The sequence below is a fragment of the Pleurodeles waltl genome, chromosome 12, assembly GCF_031143425.1.
Source record: "Pleurodeles waltl isolate 20211129_DDA chromosome 12, aPleWal1.hap1.20221129, whole genome shotgun sequence".
Lineage (NCBI taxonomy): Eukaryota > Metazoa > Chordata > Amphibia > Caudata > Salamandridae > Pleurodeles > Pleurodeles waltl.
The window spans coordinates 645,904,992-645,916,805 of NC_090451.1; the positions used below are offsets into that span (position 1 = coordinate 645,904,992).

The window sequence follows — 11,814 nt, forward strand, 5'->3', positions numbered from 1 at the left end:
GTAACACTAGTTAATGTATGTAACTAATGGAGGGGTGGTAGTGCCAGAGATGTGGCAGCACTGTGGAAATGCGGCACTGTGCAAGGGCTACTGAGAGACAAAAGCACTGGCGGAAGTATGGCATGGATAAATACATGGCAGTGTTAGAAGTATGTCACTGGTGGAGATGTAATAGTAGTGGAAGGATGGCTCAGTAAGAAACATGGAGTCATTTATGGAAATGCAGCACCGGTGGAAATATGTTATAGATAGGGATGTGATACTTGTGGAAATATACCAATAGTACCAATGTGGCATAACTGGAGATGTTAATCTGGTGATGTGGCACTGATGAAGAAGCGGACATTTTAGAGAATGAGCCCTTATTGTGTTCTGCCACTCATGAAGAGGTAGCACTGGTGGGGATGTGACAATAGTGAAGCTGTGGTACTTGTTAAAAGAGTGTGAAAGTGGTAGAAGTGTGGCACTGGAGTTGATGTGCACTGTTGGGGATGTGGCACTCGTAGAGATGCATTGCTGCTGGAGGAGGGGCGCAGATGAAGACCTGGATCTCGCGGAGATATTATATTGGTACAAATGTGGCTCTGATGAGACTGTGATAAATATGGAGATCTAGCATTAATGAAGGACGGTAAATGCAAAAATTGAGATGTAGCATGTATATATATGTTCATGTGTTTTGGTATTTTAAAGGTCCAAACTAGCTTGCAAGCAATAGAACACTGTATAGGGGACACGCCCCATTTGGGATTCATATGGTGTAGTGGGTAGAGGTGGAGGTAGAGCCTGTGGGAGTGGTGGGACGTCACCATATCTGGGACAGTGTTCCCTGAAAAGGAGAGTTTTCCATTTCTTGCTGAATTGTAGGAGGGCTTGTGCTGCCCAGATGTCAGAGGAGATGCGGTTCTAGCCCCGGGGTCATTTTCTGAACGTGTTTTCTTGTTTTCTTCCTCCTGCAGTGCTTATCCTCTAATCGGGCAATGACAGAGCATCTAATATGGCGTTGACCGCCAGATCTTGTGTGTGAGTTAGACAATAAGGGCCTTTGTGTACAGTCCTTTGTAAGGGCGTGTCTTCATTAAATTGTAGCTTACTACATCACAGTTATTACATCGGAGGTAAGTTCCACGAGCTTGTGCTTCACTGCATTTACACTGTAGTAGTTTGCTTTGAAGGTACCTGCATTTTTGTGGTTTTACCTGATGTGTCCTTAGGTGTATTTGTGTGTGTGTATGCATTTACATGTGATGCTATATATACACACACAAACACTGCCCTTTCAGGCTTAGCGTACTGCACAGATAGGAAAGTAGAGAACCCTGGGCAGTTCTCATATTTCAGGTGGAGAGCGGCTCCTTTATATGAAACAAGCTATAACACCATCAACACTAGGTCTGCTCACCTCAAATGTCTCGTTCGCTAGCAGAATATGCAAGCATGGGATAAGCCCCATACCATCCATGCCAGCCTAGAAATTTAACAAAGCCTTTTGTCAATTTTTGGCAACCTGTGCAGCACTCTAAGCCTGAAAGGGTATTTTGTGGACTTATAATGGGTGCCCACTTGTGTTTAGAAAAAAACAATGCTTCTCTGATGAGTAGTAAAAGCAAAACCCTTGTGTCAGGGGCCGTTTGTACTTATTTCAGGTTGGTTGGATGGTATTTTATCAATCCAAAGATGTACTACTGTGTCTGGAATCGTAAAATACCTTTGTCATGTTGATTCAGTATGGATAGCACTTGCTAATCCTGTGCTTGAAGACATTGCCAAACTCTGTCTTCTGATGCACAGTAGACTGGATGTGTTTTCCTCCTCCTTTACATCTTAGGATGTCAGGTAAAGAGGACCCATATCTCAAGTCAGATGAAATCAAATATTCCATCGTACAAAAGAAAAAGGAAGTAGAAACTTGCGGACATATCAGGATGGGCTTTATGGGCTTTGCTGGATCAGCGTGGACCGAGCACCCGTTTTATGCACCTGCAGTGCGTAAAGTGAATTTATTATACCCTGTATTTGTCTGTTAGTGCTCGTTTTTCTGTTTCTGAGCTGTGACAATAAAGCACAAACTCATAGAAAAATGTGCTCAACTCTGAGGTGCACCAGCAAAACCTGTCAGGATAAGGCCTATAAGAGCTTCCCATTGATGCACATGTTATCGCGCAGGCAGTGTATGCTCATACATGACGTCTCTTCCCTACCCAACACTCTTTTACTCTCTACAGATAAGGACTGCAGTCATGCCATGTATTATGGAATTCCCTGCTCCCTCGCCCTTCTGTTGATTCAGCTGCTGCTGCTGGTGGTCTGCAGAAGAAGACTCTTTGGTAGGTTTATGTTTGTACTGTCGGTGGTATACCGGAGGAGATCTCAAAGGGGACATCCGATGAAGGATGTCAAACCCATCTGATGTCATCAAATAAAGAAGGATTTTGGAATGCTTGGTGAGTGTTAGAGATGCTGGACTGGAAGAAGAGAAGTGTTTATTTCTCTGACTAGATGGCTTAGTTAAAATGGAACTATAACCTGTTTTTGGTTGCAGTAATGCATTTGCATGTGTTTTCGTTTATCCGTAGTTGCCCTTAGTTTCAATAATGGCCTTTTGTGAATCGATTTCCTTGGGTGGCTGTCAATGTAGTGTTTAAGGCCTGGAAGTTTTATAATCGCAGTCACGAACCTTAACACACCCACTTTCCCTTCGGTGATCGCTTTAGCAGTCTCAAGGCGGATCCTTCATGCAATTATTTTGTTTCATGTGTAGCCCTTCTTGATTGCCTTTATTTCCTAGTCGGTTGTAGTAGGGGACCTTCACACTTGCTGCCACGAGGTTGGTTGCATTTTCATTCTTTTGAGCAATGTCAGTACGTCTGGCTAGTCGCATCAGGAAGTTAGCACAAACGGCTCTTTTGTTTGCACGGTGACAATAGCGAGCTTTCACGCGCGTTCTCATTGATGGCTACAGTTCCAGGCCATAGCAAAAAAGTTGTCTTTATCAGGAGAAGGCCCTCACACGAGATGCAAACGTTAATTTGCACCACTTTTGCATTTGAACCCTTCAGGAGATAAGAACAGATATTTCTATCTGCTTTATTTTCCGTGTGGAGTTACCACTGGGTGCGACTAGGTGAAATTTGCCAATGCCAAACTGTGTTCTATGGGTAAACACGTGTCAAAATTGTACATAAAAACCATCTGCACTGGTTATGTCCCAGTTTCAGACCTCACTGTGATACTGTATGCAGTTGCCTATGTATGTGCTCTCGATTGTGAGAGATATGTTTTTCTACAAGGGGCTTGAAGCCTGACCATTGCTTACCGTTTGTGGGTTTCATTGTCAGGCACATTTTCTGCCGCCTCTTTGGGCAGCCCATGCCAGATTCACTTCCTCTTCTTTTGTCTGGAGCATGGACCAAGTACAGATTGCTTCATCTTGATTTGGGCCCTTCCGCTGCTGACGCTGTGATAGACGTCCCATTTTTCTTTTTTAAATTTCTTGGCTAGGAACCCCACCAGAAAGTTTTCACGTGGTCCTCCATTACTGGGTTTCTTAGCTTAGGTTTCACCAGAAGCCTTGCACTTACAACCACTTTAACAGGTTACTTTTACAAACATCACAGTATTACATTATAAAGGGCAACTACCATCTCCTGGGACACCTACAAAGTTAGTCCTGGAGGGTGGGTTTTCGGTGAGCGATAGGATGAGCTGTGTATTGTCCACGTAGGATTTGATGCTGAGACCGTGGGATCTGACAATATCCAGCAGGGTGGTCACATAGATATTAAGCAGTGTGGAGCTGAGAGATGATCTTTGGGGTATGCCGCATATGATGTCTTTGGGTTCAGAGGTAAAGCCAGGCAGCCAGATGCTCTGGGTGCGTCCTGATAGAAAGGAGGCGATCCATTTAAAGGTGTTTGCTTGTATGCCAGTGCTGTGGAGTCTGCTGATGAGGGTGTGGTGGGATACAGTGTTTAATGCTACTGAGAGGTTGAGGAGAATCAGGGCAGCAGTCTCCCGGTGATCGAGGAGCATCCTGATGCCATCTGTAGCTGCAATGAGTGCGTCTCAGTGCTGCGGTTGGCTTCGAATCCTGATTGGGAGATGTCAAGCAGGTTATTTTGCTCCAAGTAAATGTGAGCTGTTCATGGTGGATTCACCTAATAAAATCTGAGCACATAACACAGCAAAGAACTTATTTTTACCAATTCTTGACTCCAATTTAATACACAGAGAGCCCTCAATCCATTAAGCTTCTACATTAGGAGGTGTTGCTTGAAGAGCCAATGATTGCTTATAACAAGGTAAAAATGTACAATGAACCCCTTCTCCTGTAAAATCATAGCAGAGAACAAGACCAACATTCTAGTTATTCCTGATGGGTCATGATTCACGATGGTGTGTGTGCACAACTCAGGCTGTACACCAGCACAGAACACAGCCTTCACATTAGGGTTTTTGAAAAATAGTTGCAGAAGTGAATGCTGTCCACAACGTCGACAACACAAGTAGGCCAGGTTCCATTCTGCTGTAGAACACCATCCTTCAGAGACCCAGAATATTTCCTAATATGAATGATAAAATAATAGATTTGCTGGGTTAGGATAGGTGTAGGATAATTGTCCTCTTGACCCCCACACCTGATCGACTGCACTTAGCCTAAGGTATTCCTTACTCGGAGAAGGATAACCTATATCAGTTCTAGACCCTTTATAGGACAATTCTTTCATCTTTGTGGGACAGGATCTGGACAGGATCTGGTGGCAGAACATAGTGATGCGGAAGTACGGAAGTCATTTTTTAACTCTCCATCATCTGCTGTCTGCTTTAATCTTATTAAATACCCCAAGGCCATGTGTATCACAACAGATGATGTGGCTCCCTCTTTATAAGGAAACTAAGGTGCAATACAGACAAAGCCAGGGCTTTAATAGCAGCAACTGCTTGGGGACTCGTTTTGCTAAAGGGGAGCAAGAGCTAAAATATTTGCACCACTTTTAGAACTTGTTTCCGTTTGGAAGTCCAGGGAAGCTGCTCACGTTTTGCACATGAAATTGCCACCAGCTTGTAGCAAGTTACAAATGCGAGTTGAGGAGGAGTGTCGCCCCCCTGCTCAGTCAGGCAGGCAGCGGCAAATAAAATGATAATAAAGCAATGTTATTATCATTTTATTTGCCGCTGTAGGTCTGACTGCTTGGAATGTAGGGCGTGTGGAGCCAGACCATAGGTAGGAGTGGTGGGTCCTGCAAAGTGTGCATGTCTGTTTGGACGGTGACATTAGAGTTCTAGCTTTATCATGAGAGCAGCATCCGGATTGGGAGCCTGTGGTGACTGCTGAGAAGACAAGAAGCGAACAGCAGCAGGATTTAGAGCAGGACAGGATGAAGCAGAAGCGGCAGGTACGTTTAAAAAAATATATTTTTATATCACCTCCCAATGCCCCCCGCCCCACAAACCTTGTATGGCGGTAGCCACCACTGGTGTGCACTACGTTATAACACAGGCAAAATGGGTGCACATTTTGTTTGCCCCTTTTAGTACCCGATGTCTCTATACGTGCCATAAAGTAAACGCTTCACTTAGTTCAAAAGCCTGGGTTTGAAAACAGTTTTTGCGTTGACTGAAAATGGCCTGAGAGGTATCCAGGTGTCCTCGGTCACACCGGAGAGCAGTCAGCATTTTAGTCCCAAATTATTTTACTTGCGGGAACAATACAAGCAACTCAGACATGTGTAATGATGTCTGTCATCTCCTATGCTTAAACTTGCTGCAAAGGGTGATTAACCTCTTGATGTCATAAAGGATAAGTCTGGTTCTCTGGGCCTACGGACCTATCCCCGGATGGAAACAAGTGTTGTAGCAGCACATCTGACTACATTTAAAATATCAATGCTCTTAGACACATTGCTTGAGATAGCACTCATGAGAACATGGTGAAGGAAAGGAAGACAAATAGAAGATCTGGACGCCCGCTTTGAAGAACGACAACTGCTGCTTCTGTCAATAATATGTAGGGGCTTGGTATCAGCCTGCCTGCCAGAAGAGGTGTTGTGCTATTGCACAGACCAGTCTGAATGCAAAAAGATACCAGCGGCTAGATATGATACTAGTACCCCTGTAATGTATGGAATATCAGCACATGGCATGTTATTCCACCATTGAATTTGAATTGCCTTAACTGAGATTTTGTGTGCTAAAATCCAAAGAACGATGTAGCTTAAGTCCCCTAGGTGGACGATTCTCTGCACCTCTGACATACTGTCCATCTTCAGAATGGCTGATAACGTAAAGCTATCTCTTACCTATTTGCACATATACAAGAAGCCTACTAATAGCTCAAGTGCCTTGGGGTCTTGAGCTTAAGCTACCCAAGAGCCCAGTATGGGGGGCAGTGATTTTTTAAAAGTGGGAGCGCATAATACTAGTTAGGTGTTCACCCCATTTTCTTAAAATTTGCTTTTAGAGTTCCCTATGTTAAGAATTACCTTCATTGTGCCAGTGCCAGTGCCAGCATTTTGTCATGGATACCAGCTTATGCAAAAATTACATACAAATTTCAGTACCAGATTTTTGCCATAGATACTGCCAATATACCAGTATTTCAGAGACAGCATTTTATTATAGTTTGCTTCCCCAACTGCCCGCACCCTGCCCCCTCCTGCCCGCCCAAGAATTACTACTAGTATTTCATGGCTTGAGTTTTGCCATGGGTGCCCTTATGGCAAGAATTATTTCCAATATGCCAGTGGCAGCATGTTACTTTGGGTGCTGCCATTAGCCCAGGGAAAAATAGACTCAAAATCATTAAACACATGAACACACTGATAATGACTTACATTCCCTCCAACTCACTCATACTCCCTTCTTTTCACATTCACTCTCTTCCCCCTCACTCACTATAACTCACACTCACACACTAATTCTCAGTCATACTCAGTCCCACTCACTGATACTCACTCACAATCGAGCTCGTCTCCAATATGTGTCCTGCCTGAGATTTGGCAGTAATGGTCTTCAATGGACTGAGTTTCCTAATAGTTAGCACTGACTTGAGTAACTGACAATCATAAGCACATTGCTTCTTCTTGAAATAGCCTATGTTGGATCTGTCGCTGGCCAGAATTCTAAAAAACAGTTAGGAATCCCGTCTCCTGGAACTAGGCAACTTGCTATATCCCTTTTAGTCTGGTTTCAGTCCCAATCAGGTGATCAATATGGCCATTACTTGGGTGAGGGACAAGATCCTGTCCTTGACTGACATATGTGTGTTTTTATTCACCTTGACTGCTCTGTGGCTTTTGAAATCATGGGCAACAGTTTACAGAAGGGTTTAGCGAAAGCTGCATGTGGGTAAGATGGCTCTTAAAAAATTCCACTTTGTCTTGAAAACCTATTCCCAACTTAGTTCCTTTTTGCACCTTCTAGCATAGTTGATTTCGAGGTCCTCACAGTATCACTCTCTCGTCCACTTTACTGTATACATGGTCCTCTGGTTTTAAAGCTAATAGAAGGGAGGAACTTAAAGTGTCAGTCTTATACTGACAATAAGCGGATATACATATTTGTTGGCTGAAACGCAGATCAACTCGACCACAATGAAATTCATTATTTTTGTCCTCATAACACTAGTTTAGACAGGTGAGGTTAGTTATACACAAATGCCACTTCCTTTCTCGCATTCGTTGACATTTATTGCTGTGAAAATAAGGCTGCAATGATCAAACAATCATTGCTTTCTAACGTGTTTTAATCATTGCCTCTTCAGCTAACATTCATGGAGAAGACCCTTTAAATCTCTGCATCCACTCCTGGTACCCCCCTGTACATTGCTTTCCTGTTTGCTGTACTCCACAGACCTGTCCACTCACACAGTGTCAATGTGAGTCACACGATAATGGCTTCCTTCACACTGTCACCCAGTGGGGAGCTGAAAACACACAGTGGCACAGACTGTGAGCTGGACACCACTGCGAAGAGTAGATTTTGAGCTTACCTTTGGAGGCTATAAGCAGCTGATGTCCATTAAGAGGAAGGAAAACACCACAGGACATTGGCAGCAGCCTCAGCAGACTTTTGCTTTTTTTTGGAGGGAGAAAGAGGTGGATGGGAGAAGAGGACGGGGACAGACGACCTCTCTGGCATTTCTTAGCATAAAATCATGCCCTTGGAAGCAGCTCCCCCACCCACACTGTGAATTTTATTTTCAAGTTGGCTGCACTGCTCTAGTTGTGTCAACAAATGGCAGGCTTCGTGCTTTTGCTCTGTCCTCTTCTCTCATTGTCTTTCACTTGTCTAAGTACGTTCCTGAGCAGACACAGGGATAATGCAGCTGCAGTGAATGTGGTGGAAGCAAAAAGTTGGTAAAATGCCACAGATTTAGGCTAAGGATCTGTTTTAGGACAGTTCCGTTGCAATGCAGTGCAGACTGTTTACAAGCATATAAGATCAAATTGTAAACCCACTGGCTGTTTCTTTGCATTCAGTTTTCATTAAACTGACCTCGATGTGTTCTATGTAGTATTTATTCCTTGTTCCAGTGTTGTTCTTGTTGTGAAACGCCTACCTTGTACAAGTGCCTTCTAATCACATATAGTTTTTTGTGTTTCCCCCCTCTCATGTCCCGGATACTCAATGATATCCCATGTCCCTCACCACTTTCCCGTCGTCACTCTAAAACTCCAAGGGCTAGGCCTTTGTTCCATAGTTTTCTGTGTCCCGTACAAGACTTCTGGGGTCATTTACAGTATGACTTGTAAAATAATAAGTGAGGGAGCCCAACCTTTTGCTCAGAAGCAGCCGGCATCGCTGCAGGATGTGGCGGTGCCGAACACCAAGGCTGCGTACTCTTAATTTTCCCTCCTGCCTCTTTCTTCTGTCTTTCATCTATCACCCTACACTTCCTTGTCTCTTTAAGTCACTCTTACAGGTTCTTTTTCATCCACGGTTTCTCCGTTTGTCACTGTTTTCCCGTCTTTCTCCCTTTTGTGTTTTTCTTTCTCTTGTTTTGGGTCAAAGTGTGATTAGGAAATATAAGAGCCTGTCTCCAAAAATAAGTGCCGGTGAGCCCCACCAGCAATGACCAGCTCACATTAAGCACTGACAAAGAGTCCTCCACACCTCAGAGGACACTGACAGCTATACCTAGATAATAAAACGCTGCCCAGCTAACTCAGCAGGAACACTCCTTGCGAAGTTTATTCCTGAGCGTGTCACCATGAGTTGATGGGCCCCTTGGCATTAGTTTTTCCTTTTGAAAAACCGCTTGGGGGACATCTAAAAAATTGTACTTGTACACGATAAGGTGGGTTACCAACAGGAGAATCAGCATTGAAAGGACCACAGCCAAGCTGGCTGAGGATGCACCATTGGAAACCAGTGGAAACCAAGCGGTTCTCCGGTCTCTATTTGAGATAGTGGAACCATGAGGTGGCCGAGCAGAATACTTGCTGATTTGCCAGGCAAAGTCCCAATACTGTCCATCGTTACTTAGGGCCCACAGAATTAAATTCTTCAGAGGTCTGAAAACTGAGTACCATCAAAGTAAATATATTTTCATGTTTATTGTGCTTAGAAAATGCCAAAGTGCAATGTGCAACGCTACATAAAAATGAGATAGTAATATTATTGTAATTTCTGTCTAGGGAGAAAGCGGCCAATAAACAGACTGGAGATGTCTGAGGTAGGGCACTATATAATGGATTGTAGTCACCTGTAATTATCTCCTCTGTCAGAAATCTTCATGACAAGCTAACACTATTTAACTATGCCTCTTTGTTTTATTTCAGACTGCATATGCAACTGTAAAATAGAAAGCCTGCTCTGTTTTCAGTCCAGAACAGCCATATACCCCACATGGCACTGCTCAAAAAATGTCATATTTGTTATACAGTACGTACGATGGATGCTGAATTGACCCATGAAACAAATACAGCTCTGGAAATGACAGTTAATCATGATATTACAGTGAATTTAGATTTAAAAGGTGAATAACATGAGAATAGTGTTTTCCCCAATGTTTTACAGTGTTTAAAGTGATGTGATAAAACTAGAACCAGCTTTTGAACAGATTTCTCATACATTTAAGTGTTTTTTGTTCGGTGATATCATTTTGCCTAAAGGAAAAAATCTCGTTAATGACACAGAAATTAATTTTTGGAACACTTAACAGATTTTTTACACCATCTCTAGAACAGAGCCTATATGTTAGCGCCTTACTGAGCCTTTGTGAATGTTTTTGTTTGCACACCTTGTATTATATAACAAGCTTTATACTCAATAAATTTTTTTAACAACTAATATCTGCTCATCAGTTGATAATAAAAACGCTGATATGAAATCACAGTGGGCATTGTAAAGAATATGTATTAGCATGTATATAAACAATATAACTTATTTTCAAGGTAAACAAACTTTGGCAAAGCCAATAGATCTCAGCAATTCCCGAGCTATTGGCGTTGTCAGTGTGCATGTCTTTTGGCCATGTAGTATTGCAGCACATCTGCTGCTCAGCATGGCTGAAAGTCAAGGGAAAAAGTGCTATGATGTGGCAAGTCCCGGTCATGTCAAAGTCCTTTTTTGTGTGTCAGAAGGGATGAACAATTAACTCAACATGGAGGGGCAAAGAGACAGTGCATGTACTGTGTAGCTGAGACCTAAATTTAAATGCAACCTCGTGTAATGTAATTAGTTTTTTTCAGTTTTATAAAGCGCTTACTCGACCTGAAGGTAGTGGAGCGTTTTACATGAGCGCCAGTTACATTTACACAAGGGCACATTCATTTCTGATCGGCACTGTGAGATTAGGCGATTTGCCCAAAATCACAGGACGTTGATCTGACTGTAAGACTCCAACCTGGTTCCTGGGGCTCCAAAGTCAGTATCTGTGGTTGTTACTTCACAATCTCTATGCATTATTGTTACTGGGTTTGGGAAAGCAGCAACAGGGATGGGGCGAGTGAAAGGGGGAAGAAGCAAAAGCGAAGGTTGAAAAAAACAACATGAATGGAGGGTGAGTGGGAGGGGGGAGCGAGGAAAAACAAGAGACCTCATATGGAGTGCTTAAATTTACATAAAAAAGTAGCTCCAAAAACGGAACAGTGGATGGACACAAGTGTTTGGTCCATGATCTAAAGGAGGGTCAAACACTGGAGGAGGCATGACGCATGCACACCATGGACAAAAGGGAACAAAGGATATGAGTGCGAAGTTGAACTGAACAAATGGTAAGCCTATGGGTAGGTTGTAGCCCACTGATTATAAACAACATGTCTCAAAGAGACAGAGCATGCACCGTCTAGCCGAGACCTAAAAACTAGGAGAAACTGATAAAGGAAATATAAACAACATACAGCGAAGTTTGAATAAAGAAATAATAGCTGGTTTCACTTTGACATTACCGTCAAAATTTTATGTATGAGAGACAGGTATAAGAAAATACAAAATGGTTAAGGTATAATCTTCTGAAAAGAATTGGTAACATAAATTCCCCCACAAGGATTCTGTGCTAGGGGACCTACTATCGCCAAAATCTCCCCCCTGCGTATAATTTCAGTTGATGGCCTGTCTTACAAGGGAAGTACCATCAACATGGTAGTGGTAACCCCTATACCCGAGAATCATCCTCTAGAACATTTTTATTTTTATATGTTTTCAATTTTAAGTGTAGAATACACAACAGTATCTGTGGAATTTTTACTTAAGATGGAAACATGTTACCATGGTCTTTTGGGTGATTATGTGTTACAATTTGTCATCAAGTCAGGTCCAATAAGTTAATTACATAATTGGTGGAAATGACGGCAGCTCAATTTGGTCCAC

General features: G+C 42.8%; 1 protein-coding gene across 1 annotated transcript in view; it reads left to right on the forward strand.

Moving 5' to 3' along the window:
• The window catches only part of LOC138267674 (uncharacterized), a 31,509-nt gene extending 21,253 nt beyond the window's left edge, over positions 1-10,256 (forward strand). Inside the window, exons 4-6 of the mRNA XM_069216809.1 lie at positions 2,226-2,327; positions 9,639-9,676; positions 9,783-10,256. Coding sequence (XP_069072910.1) covers positions 2,226-2,327; positions 9,639-9,676; positions 9,783-9,806 — 164 coding nt within the window. The 3' untranslated portion in view covers positions 9,807-10,256. The remainder of the gene's footprint in view (positions 1-2,225; positions 2,328-9,638; positions 9,677-9,782) is intronic.
• Positions 10,257-11,814: the final 1,558 nt, after the last annotated feature.